We start from the raw sequence: 18,374 nt of genomic DNA, 5'->3' as shown, positions 1-18,374 counted from the left end.
ACTGAAATATTATGGAGCAGCAATGACAGAACAATTAACAACATTAATCGATAAAATTATAAAACACAATAAAATACCGGAAGAATGGAGAACGAGCGAACTAATTCTACTATTCAAAAAAGGAGATAAAAAACGGACAGAAAACTACAGAGGATTAAACTTGTTATATACTATCCTAAAACTTACAACTAAAATTTTATAAGTGCTAATAAAAAGAGGATAAGTTTAGTAGATGAGGAACAGGGAAGATCTTTGTAGTGGAAGATCGTGTACAAATGCAATATTCGTTATAAATCAAATTACTGATAATCACTAGAGTATAATAGACCAGCATTTTTGTGTCTGACTGATCAAAATAAAGCGTTTTACAGAGTAAGACTCAAAGATGTAATCTATCTTCTGTATAATAGAGAAGTTCCCCTGCCCTAAACATCTATCAAAAATACAAAATGGAAGTCAGAATAGATGGACAACTTACATAACCTATAGAAATAGGCAGCGGAATAAGACAAGGGGATTTATTGAGCCCCATGCTCTTCAATTTAATCATGGATGAAATCATCAAAAGCGTTAACAAAGGAAGAGGATACAGAATGGAAAAATATTGAATATAATTGAATACTCTGTTACGCAGACGACGCAATAGATGAAGATAGCCTGCAAAGACTGGTCCACAGATTTAACATAAACGCAAAAGAATTAAATATGACGATCTCATCTCAGAAAACTAAAACAATAGTAGTCAGCAAAGAACCAACCAGACGTAAAATAGAAATTGATGGCATCAGTATTGAACAAGTAATGGAAATAAAATACCTGGGAATTACACTGTCCAGCTATGGAGACCTGGACAAAAAAGTGAGAGATCATTTACAAAAAGCAAATAGACTGGCAGGATGCCTTAATAACACTATATGGCGAAACAGGCACAGTAACACTGAGATGAAGTCAAGAATTTATAAAGCCAGTGTAAGACCAATAATGACATATGCCTCAGAAACAAGACCCGATACAGCCACAACGCAAAGGCTACTGAAAACGGCAGAGATTAGAAGACATTAGAAGAAAATGTAACGTACAGTGTATAAATAAATGGATACAAAATAGAAAAAAAAAAAAAGAATTGAATAGCCACATAAGCAGAATAGAGGAGACCCATATCGTCAAAATAGCAAGAGATAAGTCACCAATCGGCAAAAGAAGTGTCGGACGACCGCGCAAAAGATGGAGTAATAACCTTCCATAGAGATATTAATCCTCCAATAAACAAGCAGAATTGCTTATAAAGAGGAAGAAGAAGATTATATTCAAATCCGTAAAATATACAAATCTTTTGAGCCAGCAGCACCAGTTTGAAAACTCCTTTTTACAAAAAAATAATTTATCAAAAAACCAATGCACCTACTCATAACAGTTAAACCGAAATTGGTTCAACTAAATACGAAAACTTGGAGCATCCACTCATTCATCAGATCTTGGTTCCCCCGAATTTCATCTGTTCCCAAACTTTAACAAACAATTTTACGTGGAAAACACTTTGTATCATATGAAGAATTTATTGCAGATATCGATGGGTATTTTGAGGACCTTCACTACAATCACTTTAGGGATGGCAAAACGTCTGTTAAACTTACAGAAGAATATAGTCATTTTGATTCACAAAGTTAACGTTATTTATGTCTGCTTTAAGAAATCATCAACAATCCTAATAGATGATAGACGTCGTTAATATTTCAGCTGTGATACAATATACTGCAATTTTGTCATAAAATGAATAAACTTACAATTCGGGCTCTCCATCTTTTGAGTTTGCAGACACTTGACAAGGTACATGTTTTGTAGTTTTCTGTTCGGTAGCATTTTTTGGTTTTTCTATCCACTCTAACAAGCCTTGCCAAATTGTATGTCTTTCTCGTATTGGTTGTTGTTGCCCTTGTACTCCCTGTACACCTTGAACACCTTGGACGTTTTGGACGCCTTGTACTCCTTGGGACATATTCTAAAAATAAATAAGAATGATAATTAGGAAAGTAAAGTTAGTAAAAAAGACAAAAATTTCCTCAATATTTTATTTACATGAGAAATAAACTTTTTGTACCTGTGAAATTTGTGCTTGAGATGTTGCAATAGCATTTGCTTGCGATACTTGAGCCATTGAAGTTTGTATAGAGATTTGATTCTGTGGCATTGAAGTCTGTACGTTCGATTGTGGAGGCATATTTATCTTATTAATTGGAGAGTTAGTAGTCACTAAAAAAATAAACGAACTATAAGGATTATAATTCTAGGATGTAGAGAAAAATATAGCCCAAATATTTAAAAAATATATATTTCCGTAACTGTAAAAATGATAATTCGTTTACGTTATTTAATTCTGTTTTAAATAGGAACCCATAGATTTTTAAGTTATTGGGTTCTGATGTCCGAGTAGTTAAAGTCTAAAAATTAGCTACTATTCCAGTAAACTATAAGAAACATATACTTACTTTGACCAAACTGATTTACACCAGTTCCAGATATTGAAGATGGAGGCTGCGTCAGCTGCGCAATGAGCGCACTTCCTTGTGTAGTATTTACTTGCTGGTTTGTTTGAGGAATATATGGTCTCACCTGTTGGATTGGCGGTGCCATTGGCCAATGGGGAGATGTTCTGTTAATATTAACGTGTCCTAAAAATAAAAAAATGCTCTATTCAAAATGAATTAAAACGCTTGTCTACTATTTGTTTTAATTATGCATTCCTTGTTGTGTTATTAGATTTCAAAAATTTAGTGCGACTGTTACCAGTATGTCATTTATAACCTGTAACCTGTAATAATATAAAAACTATCAACCAAAAACTAATAAAATATAAAAACTATCAAATAAAAAATATAGTGAGATATTTTGGACATATAACAAGAAGAAGAGAAGGCATGGAGCGAATGATAGTTGAAGGTAACGTAGCGGATAAAAGATCCAGAGGAAGATCTCCAGTACGATGGTCGGACCAAATAAAGGACATGACTGGTTACTCGTTCTCCGAAGCAAAACAACACACACAGAAGAGAGATAGACGATAGGACAGAAATAGTCAAACAAATTACATGACGCCACTATATCCTTACGAAGGAGAAAACATAGAGGAGGAACCTGTAAAATAAATTTTAGATTGTTATATGTCCCTTTCCCCCCCTCTGTCTCTCTGTCTCTCTCTCTCTCTCTCTCTCTCTCTCTCTCTCTCTCTCTCTCTCTCTATAATATATATATATATATATATATATATATATACATATATATATATATATATATATATATATATATATATATATATATATATATATATATACATATATGGTGAAAAAGAGAGAAAGTAGGGTAAGGGATATCGAGACAGCAAGCAATCTTACAGCAAAGTGGGTCTTTGTAAAATTTATTTTACAAATAAGGATGTTAATTAATGTGAGTATATAACTAGTATAACATAGATAAAGATTATTGGCAAAACTCGCAACGCAACGCAAATACAAAAGAAAATATATAAAGGTAACCGTAAATACGTATTTCTGACTATTTGGTCGTGGTCAGTACAGTGCAGCCAAGTTAGAAAATGAGTAAATTAACTTGGGAATCCAACAGGATCCATGCAACCAATTCTGGTAGCACTGTCAGAAGTCTCTTCATTACAGCCGGGTGACTCTGCTAGACAGCCACAGAGGAAGGTACAGACACCTGAGGAAAGAATCATTCAGAAGCAATGTTACCAATTGTGGCAATAATGTCAGAAGACAATACGTTCTAGAGCTACAACTAACACAGCCATGGAGGATTCGACTACCTGAAGAAAGAAACGCCAAAATGTTTTAAACATATAAAGGATGTTAATTCATGCGATAACTAGTATAACAGATAAGGAAAGATCATTGATAAAACTCGCAACGCAAATGAAAATAGATAAAGGTGGAAGGCAACCGTAAATAAGTATTTCTGACTATTTGGTCGTCATCAGTACGGTGCAGCCAAGTTAGAAAAGGAGCAAATTAACTTGGGAAAGGATCTACAGGAGCCATACGACCAATTGTGGCAGCACTGTCAGAAGTTCTTAACACTTAAACAAATATTAATTTTAGACAAAATAAAAATTTCATATGACAGTGATCACAGATAAATTTTGATGACCGCTTTCGATTTTTGATCGATAGTTATCAATACTGAATAATTACTAAATGGGTAAATTAAATTTAAGTTTTGATTTATTTTATATGAATATAATTACAAAATACTACAGAATTTCTCTTTTTGACTTGAATTTAATTAATAATAACGTTATTTTTTTCATTTTTGTACAATATTTTTAATAATTAGGATAAGATTAATTCATTCAAATAAATAATCGATTACTGCCGTCGGCCACTGACATTCAATTTCAGTCAACTTGATTAATATTTGCGGCAGATAAAGTTCTTCTTTTTTCAGTACAATAAAGTGTTACTTTACTGCAGCAAATTAGTACAATACTGAATGACTTTAATGACGGTTGGCGATAAAATATATTTTAGAGGTTTATTAAATTCCATTGTTTCAAGATTGTTACTTGTAGCTTGCACGAAACCCGCTTAAACTTTATTCATTTTGTAAGTTTATATGTTTAGGACAGCATATGCTGTTAGATTATGTTTAGTTAAAATTTAAATAAACTGAAACTTTATTACTTTCAACCAATAAGAGGCGCCAATGATGACAAAACATGGGCATACCTCAATAAAAAATTAAATAATATATTATTTGCAACCTATATTATAAACAATCTTTATTATAATTAAATTTCAATTAAAAAAAATTTAAGTATCTGTAAGTTGTCTATTAAAGATAGTATTATTTAGTCTTACCTGTGGCATGATAACCAGGCGGAGCGTTAACTTGCATCATTGATATTTGATTATTGGCCATCATTCGACCTCCTGGTACATTTACTACACCTACTCCTTTTTGCGGCGGCATATTCATACCTAAGAAAAGATGTTATTAGATTGAATTATGTTTTATTTCGTAAAAGCAAACCTTGGGTTCCTTGTGGTCTATAAACATTATTCTGTCCAACGTTCGCTCCTACTCCAGCGGTGGTATTAACCATAATGTTAGAATTCGACTGGGTAGTACCTGAAAAAACATAGTATTAATGTTGAGGAAGTATATTATAATTATATTAATTAACAAATGCTTATTTCAATTTGGTTTAATTTGCCATGTAATTTCTTCTATTTAATTAGCCATAAACACATATTTTTGAATATTCTCTTGATTGTCCCCTCTCTATCTTAAGTAATCTTAATCCAATGTGATCAACGATCTTATAATATCTACCTAGCTGGCAATTTCGTTTCTCTTTAGGATATAATTATTGTGATCCATATATTATCATTTTCTCTCGCGTTATTATCAGCGAATTTTCACTTACGTTTTGCTAACTGTGCAACTATTTTTTCCAGACTACAAATTTGATATGTAGCGCATGTCTTTCCATCGCCCTTTTGTATTTTCGCTATTTTTGTTTTGAGAGCCGTATATTAGAACAGGTAGATTGATTTACTGGAGAAGGCAAAAGCTGGATTTATCGGCGCGGGACCGGCAAAGTTTGAGGCATAGTTTGGAGGAGGCCAAGGCTCGATTTGGGCTGTAGCGCCATTGGAGAGAGAGATAGAGAGAGAGAGAGAGAGAGATTTAATGTCATTAGATTAAGATATTGTGAGTATATTTAGCAGATAACATAGTTTCTCAGTGTCAGTGTCTTTTTCTCTTATTTAGTTCCTCAGTCTGATTTTCACTTAAGTTTGTACTTATAAAACCACCGCAAAATTGTAATGAATGGTCACAGATCATTAATACATTGTCACTTCAGCCACTCAGTTTAGTCAGATATAACATCCATGATACTAAGATCATGGATCTCATATCTGATGGATCACACAGCTCATTTAACCTTTCGCTGGGTTACACGGTTTTTTATGCCTTTTTCAAGTGATGCATTTTTATTATGCGTCTACACTTTATAGACTGAATACGTTAAGGGGATAGCTCTTTGTCCAAAGTTGGTCATTCAGAATTATATCTGTATTTTTTAATTTATTAATTTCCATAAATTCTACTAAAGATAGCTTAAGGCCTTTATTTTGAATATGGAGAATTTGAAATTGGCCATTAAAATGATGATTACGATCTAGAAGGTGAAATGCGTGGAATCTGTTTTTCTATTAATGAAAACTCTTTTGTGTTCTGCTATGTTTGTTAAAGGATCTACCAGTTTGACCGATGTAAGTTTTTGGGCAGTCACCACATGTAAGTTTGTATACACCACTGTTTAAGTTTTTTTTTTTATGTATTTGGCTATTTTTGTTGATATCTTGCCTGTATATGTAATCGAGCAAAAAGTATTGGGTTTGTTCTCTGGTGGTGAAAAGACTAACTGTAGGACTTTCTTATGCAGTTTTCGGTTCAACATTCTTTCGGTGTTTATTATTTGTTCGTTGTATCCATTGTTTATTGCTATTTGCTTAATGATATTTAATTCTATCGCGAAATTATTTTTGACATTGGAATTTCTGTTAATCCATGTAACACGCTAAGTTAGGCTGCTATTTATGTTGTGTAGGATGGGATGATCAATTATGTACAATTGTGTCAGTATAAGTAAGTTTATGAAATACGGAGAACTCATGTTTGTCTTAAAGTCTCATAATTTTTAAATCTAGAAGATTCATGGATTCATTTGTGCTATTTCTATTGTAAATTTAACATTAGAGTAAAACCTCGATATAACGGACCTCTATTTATCGGACTTCGGATATAACAGACAAAAAATCCAAAGAATTTTTATTAAATTTAGCATAAGAGGGCACATTTCTAATAGTAATATGTATATATTTTTGCTGAAAAATATATAAATTAAAGTATTTGTAAGAGACATAATATTTCATCATAATATAATGTATCTAAAAGTTAGTAGAACATATAAGTAACGAAATGCTATTAGAATCTCAGATTTACAATGCTGACGAAACTGGTTTGTTATGGCGTACTTTGCCTGAAAGCACACAAGCCCCCAAATTAATATGAAAAATCGAATTCTGGAAGAAAAATCAGCAAGGAAAGGATCTCGGCACTGCTTTGTGCTAACGCCGATGGATCGCATCAATTGACTCCTGTAATGGTTGGCAAATCTCGTAAACCTAGAGTTTTAAAAGATATAATGCATCATTTGCCCGTTTCATATTATAACTCTAAGAAGGCATGGTTCACCTCAGATATTTTCAAAAATTGGGTTTTAAAGAATTTGTACCTTCAGTGAGAAAATTTCAAGAGAAGAAATTGGGAATACCGCCAAACGAGGTGAAATGTTTATTGCTTTTAGACAACGCTCCTTCTAACCCCTTCGAAAATATTCTACGTTCAGATGGCAACTTTAGCTGTGTGTTTTTGCCAAACAATACAACATCGCTTATTCAACCCATGGATCAGGGAATAATTTTGGCAACCAAACGGATATATCTCAGAAAGTTTTTTAGACGAAGTAATGGTTGTATTGCGCGATGGAGATAATGCAGAAGATACAAGAGAGCAGCGTACCTTGCAAAACTTAAGGTCTTACAATTTAAAATCAACAATTTTTAATATTGTTGCAGCATGGGAGGAGGTGAAAGAGCAAACATTAAAAAATGGTTGGAAGAATTTGGATGGCCAAGATGCAGACATAGATTTAGAAGGGTTGGGAGTTACTGATTTCTGTAGGACAATACATAATAATGCTGGAGAACATCTAGCTGAGGAGGATGTATTACAATGGCTAGAAGTAGATGACCCTGGGTATAACATCATGAATGAAAGTGAAATAGCAGATGAAGTTATGAACCTAAAAATGAGGACAGAAGTGAAGATAGCTAAGAAGACGACAAAACAACACTGCCAAAAATGACGTTATCAGAGGTAAGATCGCATCTCGACGATCTAATAACATTTATTGATTATTCATTAGATAATGAAGTTCAACTGTATTCTACTCATTTTCGTAATTTTAGAGAGTTGATCATAAAAAAACAGCAAACATCAAAAGTGCAAACGAAACTTGATTCCTTTTTCAAAACAGCATTACCGACAGCAAGAGCTTCGATATCAACAGCAACGTCACTTCACGACGAATGTCCAAAGACAATTAAATAGAATTTTGTTTGTATTTTGTATTTTTTATATATATCTAAATACAGTGTACACACATATTTTCAAAAAAAAGTTTTTTGATTTGTTTTAAACATATTTTTATATAACGGACTTTCGGCTTTAACGTACACCTCGTCCCCCCAAGTAGTCCGTTATGTCGAGGTTTTACTGTACTATGAAGTCAATTAATGTAAGATAAGAATTGGCCAAGTTGCCTGTTAGTTCCGGTAAAGATACCAGTATATCGTCCACGTATCTCCATATATTGGTAGATATATATATATATATATATATATATATATATATATATATATATATATATATATATATATATATATATATATATATATATAGGAGTAGAATGGTCGTTATCAGTGGGACTGAATTTTAATTAATTAATTAATTAAATAATTACACATGAATACCATGAATATATATTATTCAAAAATGAAAAATAACACTTACCTGGTATTGGACTATCACTTCCTTGCAATGGACTAGGCAATGACGTCATTGTCGGCATACCAGTATTTGTTATTTGTGTCTGACTTGTGGTCGTTGCCCCTGGTGGTGGACTTACAGACCGTTCTTTTAGACTGCATACAAGATTCAAAAGTGATTATTTCATAATTAAAAAGTTATTAATTAAAAAAATATTTAGTAGTGTTTTTTCTTTTTATAAAGAGAATGAAGACATGAGCTTAAAGTTACAGTGTTATCTTCACGACAGAGTTTGTTTTTACAATTATTCCCGTATCCTGATACTAGAGGCTTCATTAGCCTTCACGTTGTCTATGTTACTGTATTATAGTATTCTTCAACAATCATTGTGGCGTCGCAAAGTTTAGGTAATTCCTTGAATATTTACAATATATTCAAAATATGTAGAAATTTAAATATTATGTTTATATGGGATTAAGCCACAATTTATTGTAATGAAAATTACATTTTATAATTGATTGTTTGACGTTACGATTTCCACTCCGGAGATCGTCAAAAAAGATTCTTTTAAAAATTGTGAGGTGTTATAACTAAAAGTTGGTTTCAAAACAACTTTTGGTTATAATAACACTTCATTATGATGGCCTGGCAGACGGGCGTTCTCAAAGAAATGTGGACCGATTACGCCACCAGTGCAAAATCCATACCAAAAAGTGACTTTTTCGGGATGCATTGCACGCTCTTGGATCTCATCTGGATTGATATCATCCAAAGTCCGACAATTCTGTTTGTTGACGTACCCAATCTTTGTAGCTTTGCGCATATTTAAAATTTTATTAGTGGTACTTTCTGCTATTGTTCTGGTTAATGTTATTGTATTAGATAGTTCTTTAGAATGTATTAAAGAAATGAAAAATAAGCGTTAAAATGTTTTATTTTTTTTGCATAAAACCGGCGCCTCATATGAAAAAGAAAAAAGATTTTTTGTCGCAAATACAACGGAGAATTCAAAAATGAATTTTTAATTTGAACTATCTCAGTGGCATCTGTGTGGAGTTGTCTGTCTCCCATTGGACGCGGACACAGGTGGTGAATAGGGGACACCCTAACTGGGCCTAAGACAGGCGGTTAGGTGGTCAACCCGCTGAAATACAACCCGCGAATCAAAACAGACTAAGGTATGGTAACACTAACAGAAGAGTCTTTAGTCTTCCGAGTCTGGGGGTTGGGCGTAGGGCTAACAACCCTATCCTAGAAAAAAAGCAGTGTTACGAGAGCTGAAAAAACAAAAACCGGGCGGACTTTATGTAGAAGATCTAGCAAACGAAAAAAGGATATTCGATTTAGATCATAGAACCTGAGAACATACCACTCTGCAGGAGCGATGAGATGCCTCTTAGATACTCTTAACAAATATAATATGGACATAAGACTAAGTCAAAAATAATCAACTATAAATTATATACTATAAACTTTCAAATATGCTTAGATCGTAAACTAATAGAACATCCCAGAAGTGAAGTAGATACAATTGAATTTAACACACATTGAGAGTTTATAATAACCATGCTGCAGAAGACCGCAGATAAAGTGTTGGATGAGGTACAAACAATTGGTTTGATGAGGAATTCAAACGAGTAACCAAAGGGAAGAATGATTCGTATCTGAAAACGGTCAACAGAAGGGCTAGGAGCAATGTTGAAAAATATCGAATACAGAGAAGAGAGGAAAAACAAAAGAACAAATAGAAAATGCGGCAACAAACCAATAAAAAGTTCGAAGAAATGGAAAAATTAAAATAGAGAACACGAGCACAGAAAATTTTTCAAACAAGTTAACGCAAAAAAAAGTTTTCAATCCACAAGTGAGCCAAGTCAAGGCTCATAATGGAATTCTTTTGAACTAGACTGTAGAAGTACGGAAAAGATGGCAGGGACACTTTAGAACGCTATTTAATGAAGAAAGTAGATCTGTAGGTAGAGATGATAATATAGAACTAGAACAGGAGGAAACTGAATTAAAAGTTTTGGAAGAAATGAATAAAGCAATTCAGTCTCTAGCCAGAAACAAGTCACCTACCCGCAGACAACCTACCCGCAGAAATATTTAAATATAGCGGTCAAACATTTGTAACCCTGTTTCACAAACTATTACATATACAGGTATGGCAAGAACGCGCTTTACCAGAAGATTAGAATATTGGAATTATATGTCCTATACACAAACTAAGGAAACGTGAAACGAAAAAGTCTGCGAATTGCAAAGCTCGATGATCAACTCCAGTAATAACATCATATAATAAATGGACAAAAGATTTGATGAGTTAAAAGCACCAAATAAAGAACCAGAAAAGAAGTCTACGGGAGGAATCCCAAAGACTAAGAAAAAAGAAGAAGAAATAGGAAAAAAAAATCCAAAATACAAATAACAACAATCACAAAGAAAAAAAAACAACGCATAGCTCTTAAAAAACCGCACAACCCATAAGAGAAGATTTTTCCTTCGTGCCAGCTAAGGAGAAAAACCAAAATACACAAAAAGAAGAAAATAATGCATATTCCCTTCCGATTAAGGGAAGGGAAGATACCATGGATATTTTTGAAAATGCAAATAGCCAAACAGAAGAACAAAATACCACCAAAAAAATTTATAAACCACCAGTAATCACGTTACAAAGTGTTAACGAATTAATCAAAAGACACGAAATGGCCGTCGTAGCAATACAGTAAACCAAATTGACGAACAGCATAAACATAAAGTTTGCTGGTTACGACATCTTCAGGAGGCACTGCTATCCCAGTGAGAAAAGGAATTCCACACACCAGAATACTAACACCACAACTAAACACTATGGAAGCAACTACAATTGAAGTACAAATGAGGCAAGAAGAAATCAAAATCATCTATGCATACGTAAGGCCACGAAATCATATAATAGAGGACGACCTGAACGCGTTCTTGAATATAGATGAGCCGTCCATAATAATAGGAGACCTAAATGCGAGATCCTCAAACTGGAACGATAGAGCAACGAAAAGAAACGGAAGATTACTGCACAACTATCTAGCAAACAATGGAAACACAATGGTAATAGGGCCCATCGAACAGACACATTTCCCAGGAAATGCTCACCCCACCCATCTAGACATAGTAGTAGTTAAAAATCTAGGACTACAGACCGAGATCAGAACATTAAACGAAGGATTACACGACCACAACCCCATACTACCAGAAATAGGAACATGGGAAGAAAACAATACAACAACAAGAAAAAGAAAGAAAACATAGTGAACAAATTACAAAAGACTTATGAGTATTGGAATCAACAACGTCCTAGTGATAAACAATCCACAAGAAATAGAAGAAAGAGTCTTAGAGTTCGAAAACATCGTTCAAGAAGCATTCAGAAATAGCACTACTGAAGAAGAAATAGGCATACACATGGTAAGATTTAGACACATAAACCGGGAAATCAAGGACATGATAAGGGAAAAGAACAGAGCCAAAAAGAGAGCTATAAGGACAAGAAACCAGGAGGACAAAAACAGGACAAATCGACTAAACAGAGAAGTGAAAACAGCACTAGCAGAACATAGAAGCCGACGGTGGGAAAACCACGTTCAAGAAATGGAGGAACAAGGTCCAAACACGCAAAACATGTGGAAAAATACTAAGAAATGATAGAGAACCCATACCTCCACTACACGGTGAAAATAGAATTGTCTATACCATAGATTAAAAAGCCGATGTGATGAGGAGGACTCTCGAGAGTGTACATTAAATTATCAGCAAGACGAAGATGTAGACTTCATCCAAGAAGTCGAAGAACAACAAGAAATGCCCGACGAACCAGAGGAGATAATCACACCTACATCTCCTCAAGAAATAAACGAACTAATTAAAAATAGCTCACCGAGAAAAGCATCTGCAAAACTACAGGCCGATAAGCTTACTGCCAGCAGTCAGCAAGATCGTAGAAAGAGTAATGCTAAGCAGACTACAAGCTGAAACATACGAAATAGGACTAATCCCAGAAGCTCAGTTCGGGTTTAGAGCAGAACACTCTCGAATTACACGTGCTTATACTGACAGAATACATAACAGCTGGATTTAACGACAAACACTACACAAGCAGGGTTGCTGGATGTAAGCAAAGCCTTCGACAGAGTCTGATTTGACCTGATATACAAAATGAGAGGCTACGCATACAGTGAGGCTATGACGAGACTGATCTCTTCGTACTTGAGCAACCGAAGCTTCAGGGTACGAATAGGACAAGTACTATCCGAACACGGAGCTCCGGAGGCTGGAGTGCCACAGGTAGCATTCCTGTCACCCCTACTGTACACAATATATACCGCAGATGTTCCAAGAACACCAGAAACACTACTCAGCCTTTATACAGACGACACAGCGATTGCGACCAAACACAGAAACTTAGAAGTAGCGGTTAACAATCTACAGACAGCATTGGATAACATTGAAGAATGGTGTATCCAATGGAAAATAGCAATCAATTCAGAGAAGACACAAGCAATCATATTTAAAAAGAAAAGTGAAACACCAGAGGAACAGCTATTAGTGCAAGATAATTCAATAAAATAGAAAAGAGAGGCGAAATATCTAAGAGTCATTATGGACCAAGGCTTAACCTTCACGCAACACTTGGACACAACCATCCAGAAAACAGCAATAGCTAGAACAGCAATAAGAGGACTCACAGGTAGAAAAAGCAAACTGTGCATAAAGACGAAAATGAGACTGATAAACAGCATCATACTTCCAATAATCACATATGCATCTCACGCATGGGGACACATAGGCAATTCAAATAAAAAGAAAATACAAGCAAGCCACAATAAGATCCTCAGAGAAGCGGCAAATGTACCCAGATACGTCGCTGAACGCTTTCTGCTTAGAGAACTGCAACAAGTCAGGGTGATAGATAAAATGGCAGAAAAAGCCAGAATTAGGTTTGGAGAATTAGAGAATCACCCAAGCCCGATCCTGCGAGAGATAATAAGATATGATGTGTTCCATCGATGGAAGCACAAAAGACCAAAACAGCAAATCCTGGCAAACACAGAAAGTCTAGATAATTCGTAGCTCTACCAACAGAAGATGCACCAGCACGCAGCACTGGAAATTTTAATAATTATTGATGTTTATTTTCAGGACAACCTTAAAAAAAATAAATAAATAAAGGCTTTGGAAACCAAAAAAATCAAAAAATACTAACAAAAAGGCGACAACAATCCAAAAAATTAACAAAACACCAAAACCTCGACACGAAGGGCCCACATCCTCAGGCACCGAGTCGCCGAACTGGGCCCCCTAGCAAGCAATTTTAGTTCGATGATACGTCTCTAGAGAAAGCAGGAAAAGAGCGCCTCACGCTAACCTGCATTGATCGGGTTAGGATATCGTGTTAGAGTTCTTGTACCCAGGACTTCCACGCGAAAAGCATTTTGCTGATAGTGAGCCCCTATCGCCCAATAATGTGATATAGGGGGGAAAGGGATGGCCTGGAGCATTGGAGCGCGGTGGAGTGGTTCCTGATAACACGAATCAATACAGCTCGCTCCAATGAAATGTAACACGCAAATGCCATTCTAAGGTGTGTGCAAGTCTCTCAGACTGGGTTAATCAAAATGCTTGGCTTGGCTCTAACATTATTTTTAGATTTTGTGCTTTTGTCCAACTATACCACACGCGGTGATAAAAGAGGAAATGTTGCTTTCCAGTCACGTGATAATGTAGTTAGTCTTTAGTGTACAAAACTATGGGCGAAACTGAGGAAGATTGAATAGCGACATTAAAGCAATGAGACAATGATGTAGAACGTACTTACAAATAAACAGCTAACAGTTTGAATATTTATTGTAATTTTCTTATTGTTCAATTTTAGCAATTCAATTGTAGCAATTGTTATTAGAAATAAAGGCCACGAATAGTGTTTTTATTTTTTTTTTAACTATTTGCTCATAATCATTATCTGAAATTGAATTATTACATATTAAGGCAAACATTAGTTAACAAAACACCGACGGACAAATAAGCTTCTGAATCATAGTATGTAAACTATCTAAATACTTGCAGACCTCTCTTTAGAAGCAAATATTTACAATATCTTGATGATACTGTGTAACTGATTAAAATTTTTAAAAGTCGGTTAAAGTCAAAGTTCACATTCTTAAAGAATATATTGGTCCCCAAATCACCTAATCAATCACCAAGTGGTTTTGATCTATAATACATTGTTAAATTTTATATATTTCTAGCTATTTAACACTCTAGGCCTGGGATAGCGCATTATCTGTCGAATACATAAACACCCTATAGGTTAAAAATTAGTGTAGTTTATTTTACAACCCTGCTTTTTCTGTTTGACTGTCAGATAAATAATTTGAGGTAAATCGCAGGTTTTAGCACCCCCATTCCAAACATTCTTAAAATTTAATAATCCCAATACTTACATAATTGGATATTTTAGTAAAAATATTATATACAAAAGATTTAACTTCGATAGAGAAATATAGGTAGTATTAGTTTGTCTATTTTATTATCTGTCGAAGACGAACTAATAAATATATGAGTATAAAAAAGAATAATTACATGTATATTTACCTAAATCCTTTGAGCAAAACAAGATGTCTTGGATCCTTCGCATAATTTTTAGTTTGAGAAGAACTCAAATCACCTCCAGCTTTTTCGAATAATTTGTATAACGACGGAATTTTTCTTGGAGATATCACAGAAAAGTTGATGTTTTTCTACAACAAGAATGTAAAATGTTCATAAATCGTTAGTGTAAAGTCATTTACTTACGTACTTAATGTTAATGAATATTTAAACAAAACACTGAAAGTAATATGAACCTATTTTGATATATTTTTAATTGCTAACTACTTTTTTAAATTATCTTTTCAACAAAATACCTGTTCAACATTAAATTACGTATTTGTTTACATTAACTTAGGTATCGAAGTACCAAAACTGGTTTTCGACACAAATGAAAATGTCTGGAATGACTGGAAGTGAATTTATATTATGATTATGAAGCGACTAATAATACGAAGTAATAAGTACAGTGAGGTGAAAAGCGGGGGCGGGGAATACCAATCCATACACCCTTTTTCCTCTCTCATTTATTCTAATTGGAAAACTGATGATGAAAAACTTAAAAAAGAAAAATAAATTTATAAAAGTATCCAGAATTGGTTATTATAGAACCCATGCCGTGGTGAAAAAAGAACGAAAAACTGAGTGTATGTGCATTTTTTCAATCGGAACAATATAAGGTTAATAGCTAACGGTTATCAGTAAATCCAAATCAAAGTAATTAAGAGAAGGACTTATTCTGTCCAGTTATATTGCGATGATGAAGTGTCTAAAAAAAAATGAAACGAGTAACAAACAGGGTACTGATAAAAAGCAGCTTTTCGACAATTTAATTTTTTTTTTTGTTTTTAACATCCAATGTTTATTGCAATCTGTCTCATTACAAACAATAAGCAATATGTATAATTTATGTACAATAACATAGTAGGAAGCCGCCCAGTGGCGAGCACCCAGGTAAGGCAAATAATATTATAAATTTAATCTATGATATACCAATTAATTAATACAGATAAAAAACACTGATACACATATGTGTATTACAGGGCTAAACAAAAAAAAATTGAGAAAAGATTCAGAAAACATCAGAATAAAAACTTGTTATTTCACCGCACTATGACACTATGCTCTGTTTCTCCAGATTTACTAGAGGTCCAAAGGGTCTGGTCGTTTTAATCTTCTTACGTGTGAAATGTTAAGATGATCCGTGGCCAGCGGATTTGGATGGCAGGATAGTCTGGTCTTGTATACAGTGTTTACAGCAGATATTGCTTCGCTAACTGTTGGTAACTGTAGATCGTGGTGTAATCTGTGGTTCGTAATATACCAAGGGACATTGCAGATCTACATTGCATTGTACTTTCGATTGGAATCTTTGAAGTTTTTGTATGTTGGTATTACGTGTTGTACTCCAGATTTGTGCTGCATATTGCCATATCGGTTTTAAAATACATTTATATATCAGAAGTTTGTTCTCCAGGCTAAGATTTGATTTTCGACTCGTGTATCAATACATTTTCCTGTAGATTAAGCTGAGTTGAAGGCGTTTCTTCCAGATGTGGATGCCCCTATTAAGTTTACTATCCAAACGAATTTCCAAGTATTAAACGACGGTATTAACTGGTAGTGGAGTGTTGTTTATAGAAACAGGTGGCGTGACACCTTTTTTAAAGTAAACGTTATTTGTGTTGATTTTAAACTGTTGACTTGCACTCGTCACGGTGTAAGTCAGCTCTCTAGTTTAAGTATGTGATTTTGTAATACCTGGGATGCTTTAGTTGCTGTAGAATTTGAAGCCATGATAACTGTGTCATCGGCATATGTAGCGATTGTTGTATTGGTCGTCGTTGGGAGATCTGATGTATATATTAAGTAGAGGGTGGGTCCTAGTATGCTTCCTTGTGGAACTCCGGAACAAATTGGAAACAGGTTAGTGATTTTCCCACCTCTTTTGACTTGAAATAATCGATCTATCAGGTAAGATCTTAAAAGTGAACTTATGGGATGACGAAATATGGATTTAATTTTTGAGATAAGACCTACATGCCAAACTTTGTCGAATGCTTGAGAGACATCTAGAAATGCAGCAGTACAGTAATTATTGTGTTCGAGCGAATTTCTGATAGTATTTACCACTCTATAAATTTGCTCGATGGTACCATGTTGTTTCCTAAACCTAAACTGATAATTCGGTAAAACATTACTGTCATATAAAATAAGCTCCAGTCTTGAGAGAGTCCACTGTCTTTATGTTGGATCAGTTTTTTTTTAATGGTCTGCAAGCTCTATTAAGATTTGCTTTATCTTCTGGATGCCTAGTGAGCTGCCATCTCTTTCGCAGTTTTCTTTTTTCCAATATGAGTGTATTTATTTAAGATAGGACTCGGAGTTGTGTTTGTAAGTAATTTCTGGCGTGGACCCCCAAGCTACTTCCTGAATAACTGTAGTTAAGTGAGAACTGCATTTTCTATGTCGCTATTACCTTTAAGTGGCAAATTTAGGTTAATGGGTGTTTTTATCTCTTCTCTAGATCTGCTCCAGTTTTTTCTTTTATTCGAGAGTGTTAGAATGCTTAGGACAGTTCCGAATTTGGCTTTGTAGATCTATGAAAAAAGGGGAATGATCTGATGAGAGATCAAATGAAGGAGAAATTTGGAGGTAGGTATGTGATATACCTTTTACTATAGCGAAATCAATAAGATGAGGAATTTTTTGTCTATCAGTGGGCCAATAAGTAGGCTCTCCAGTAGAGAAAGGAACTAAATGATTCTCATTAATACTTTTTAATAATTCTCATCCACGTGAATCCATAAGTTGACTTAAAATTAAATTTTTTCTGCTGTATTACGGACAATACAATACAAATCGGGTGAGTTAAACGTAAATTCACTAAGTAAGAGGGAGAGTGATGCCGATGGCGGTAGTAATAGAAGACGAAATAGAGATGAAATTGAAGTGGAACCATTTCCAAGAAGTAAGAAGACACCTAAAAAGGAGATGAAATTGAAGTGGAACCATTTCCGAGAAGTCAGAAGACGCCTAAAAAGCCATTCAAATTAAAGAGAGAGGATAAGTTAGACAGGTTAGGTTAGGTTAGCTAGCAATGACCGAAGATAAAAAAGGTG

At 34.4% G+C, this 18,374-nt stretch overlaps 1 protein-coding gene across 1 annotated transcript in view; it reads right to left on the bottom strand.

Moving 5' to 3' along the window:
* Positions 1-18,374, bottom strand: part of MED25 (Mediator complex subunit 25) — a 72,505-nt gene that overhangs the window by 17,423 nt on the left and 36,708 nt on the right. The window contains exons 4-10 of the mRNA XM_072529679.1: positions 15,259-15,404; positions 8,656-8,786; positions 5,041-5,139; positions 4,869-4,988; positions 2,487-2,669; positions 2,099-2,250; positions 1,785-1,999 (exon numbers count right to left, since the gene is read on the bottom strand). Coding sequence (XP_072385780.1) covers positions 1,785-1,999; positions 2,099-2,250; positions 2,487-2,669; positions 4,869-4,988; positions 5,041-5,139; positions 8,656-8,786; positions 15,259-15,404 — 1,046 coding nt within the window. The remainder of the gene's footprint in view (positions 1-1,784; positions 2,000-2,098; positions 2,251-2,486; positions 2,670-4,868; positions 4,989-5,040; positions 5,140-8,655; positions 8,787-15,258; positions 15,405-18,374) is intronic.

This window comes from Diabrotica undecimpunctata, chromosome 4, assembly GCF_040954645.1.
Source record: "Diabrotica undecimpunctata isolate CICGRU chromosome 4, icDiaUnde3, whole genome shotgun sequence".
In the NCBI taxonomy this organism is placed as follows: domain Eukaryota; kingdom Metazoa; phylum Arthropoda; class Insecta; order Coleoptera; family Chrysomelidae; genus Diabrotica; species Diabrotica undecimpunctata.
The sequence above is the reverse complement of the archived record's forward strand: the minus strand, read 5'-3'. Positions and strand labels throughout refer to the sequence as shown.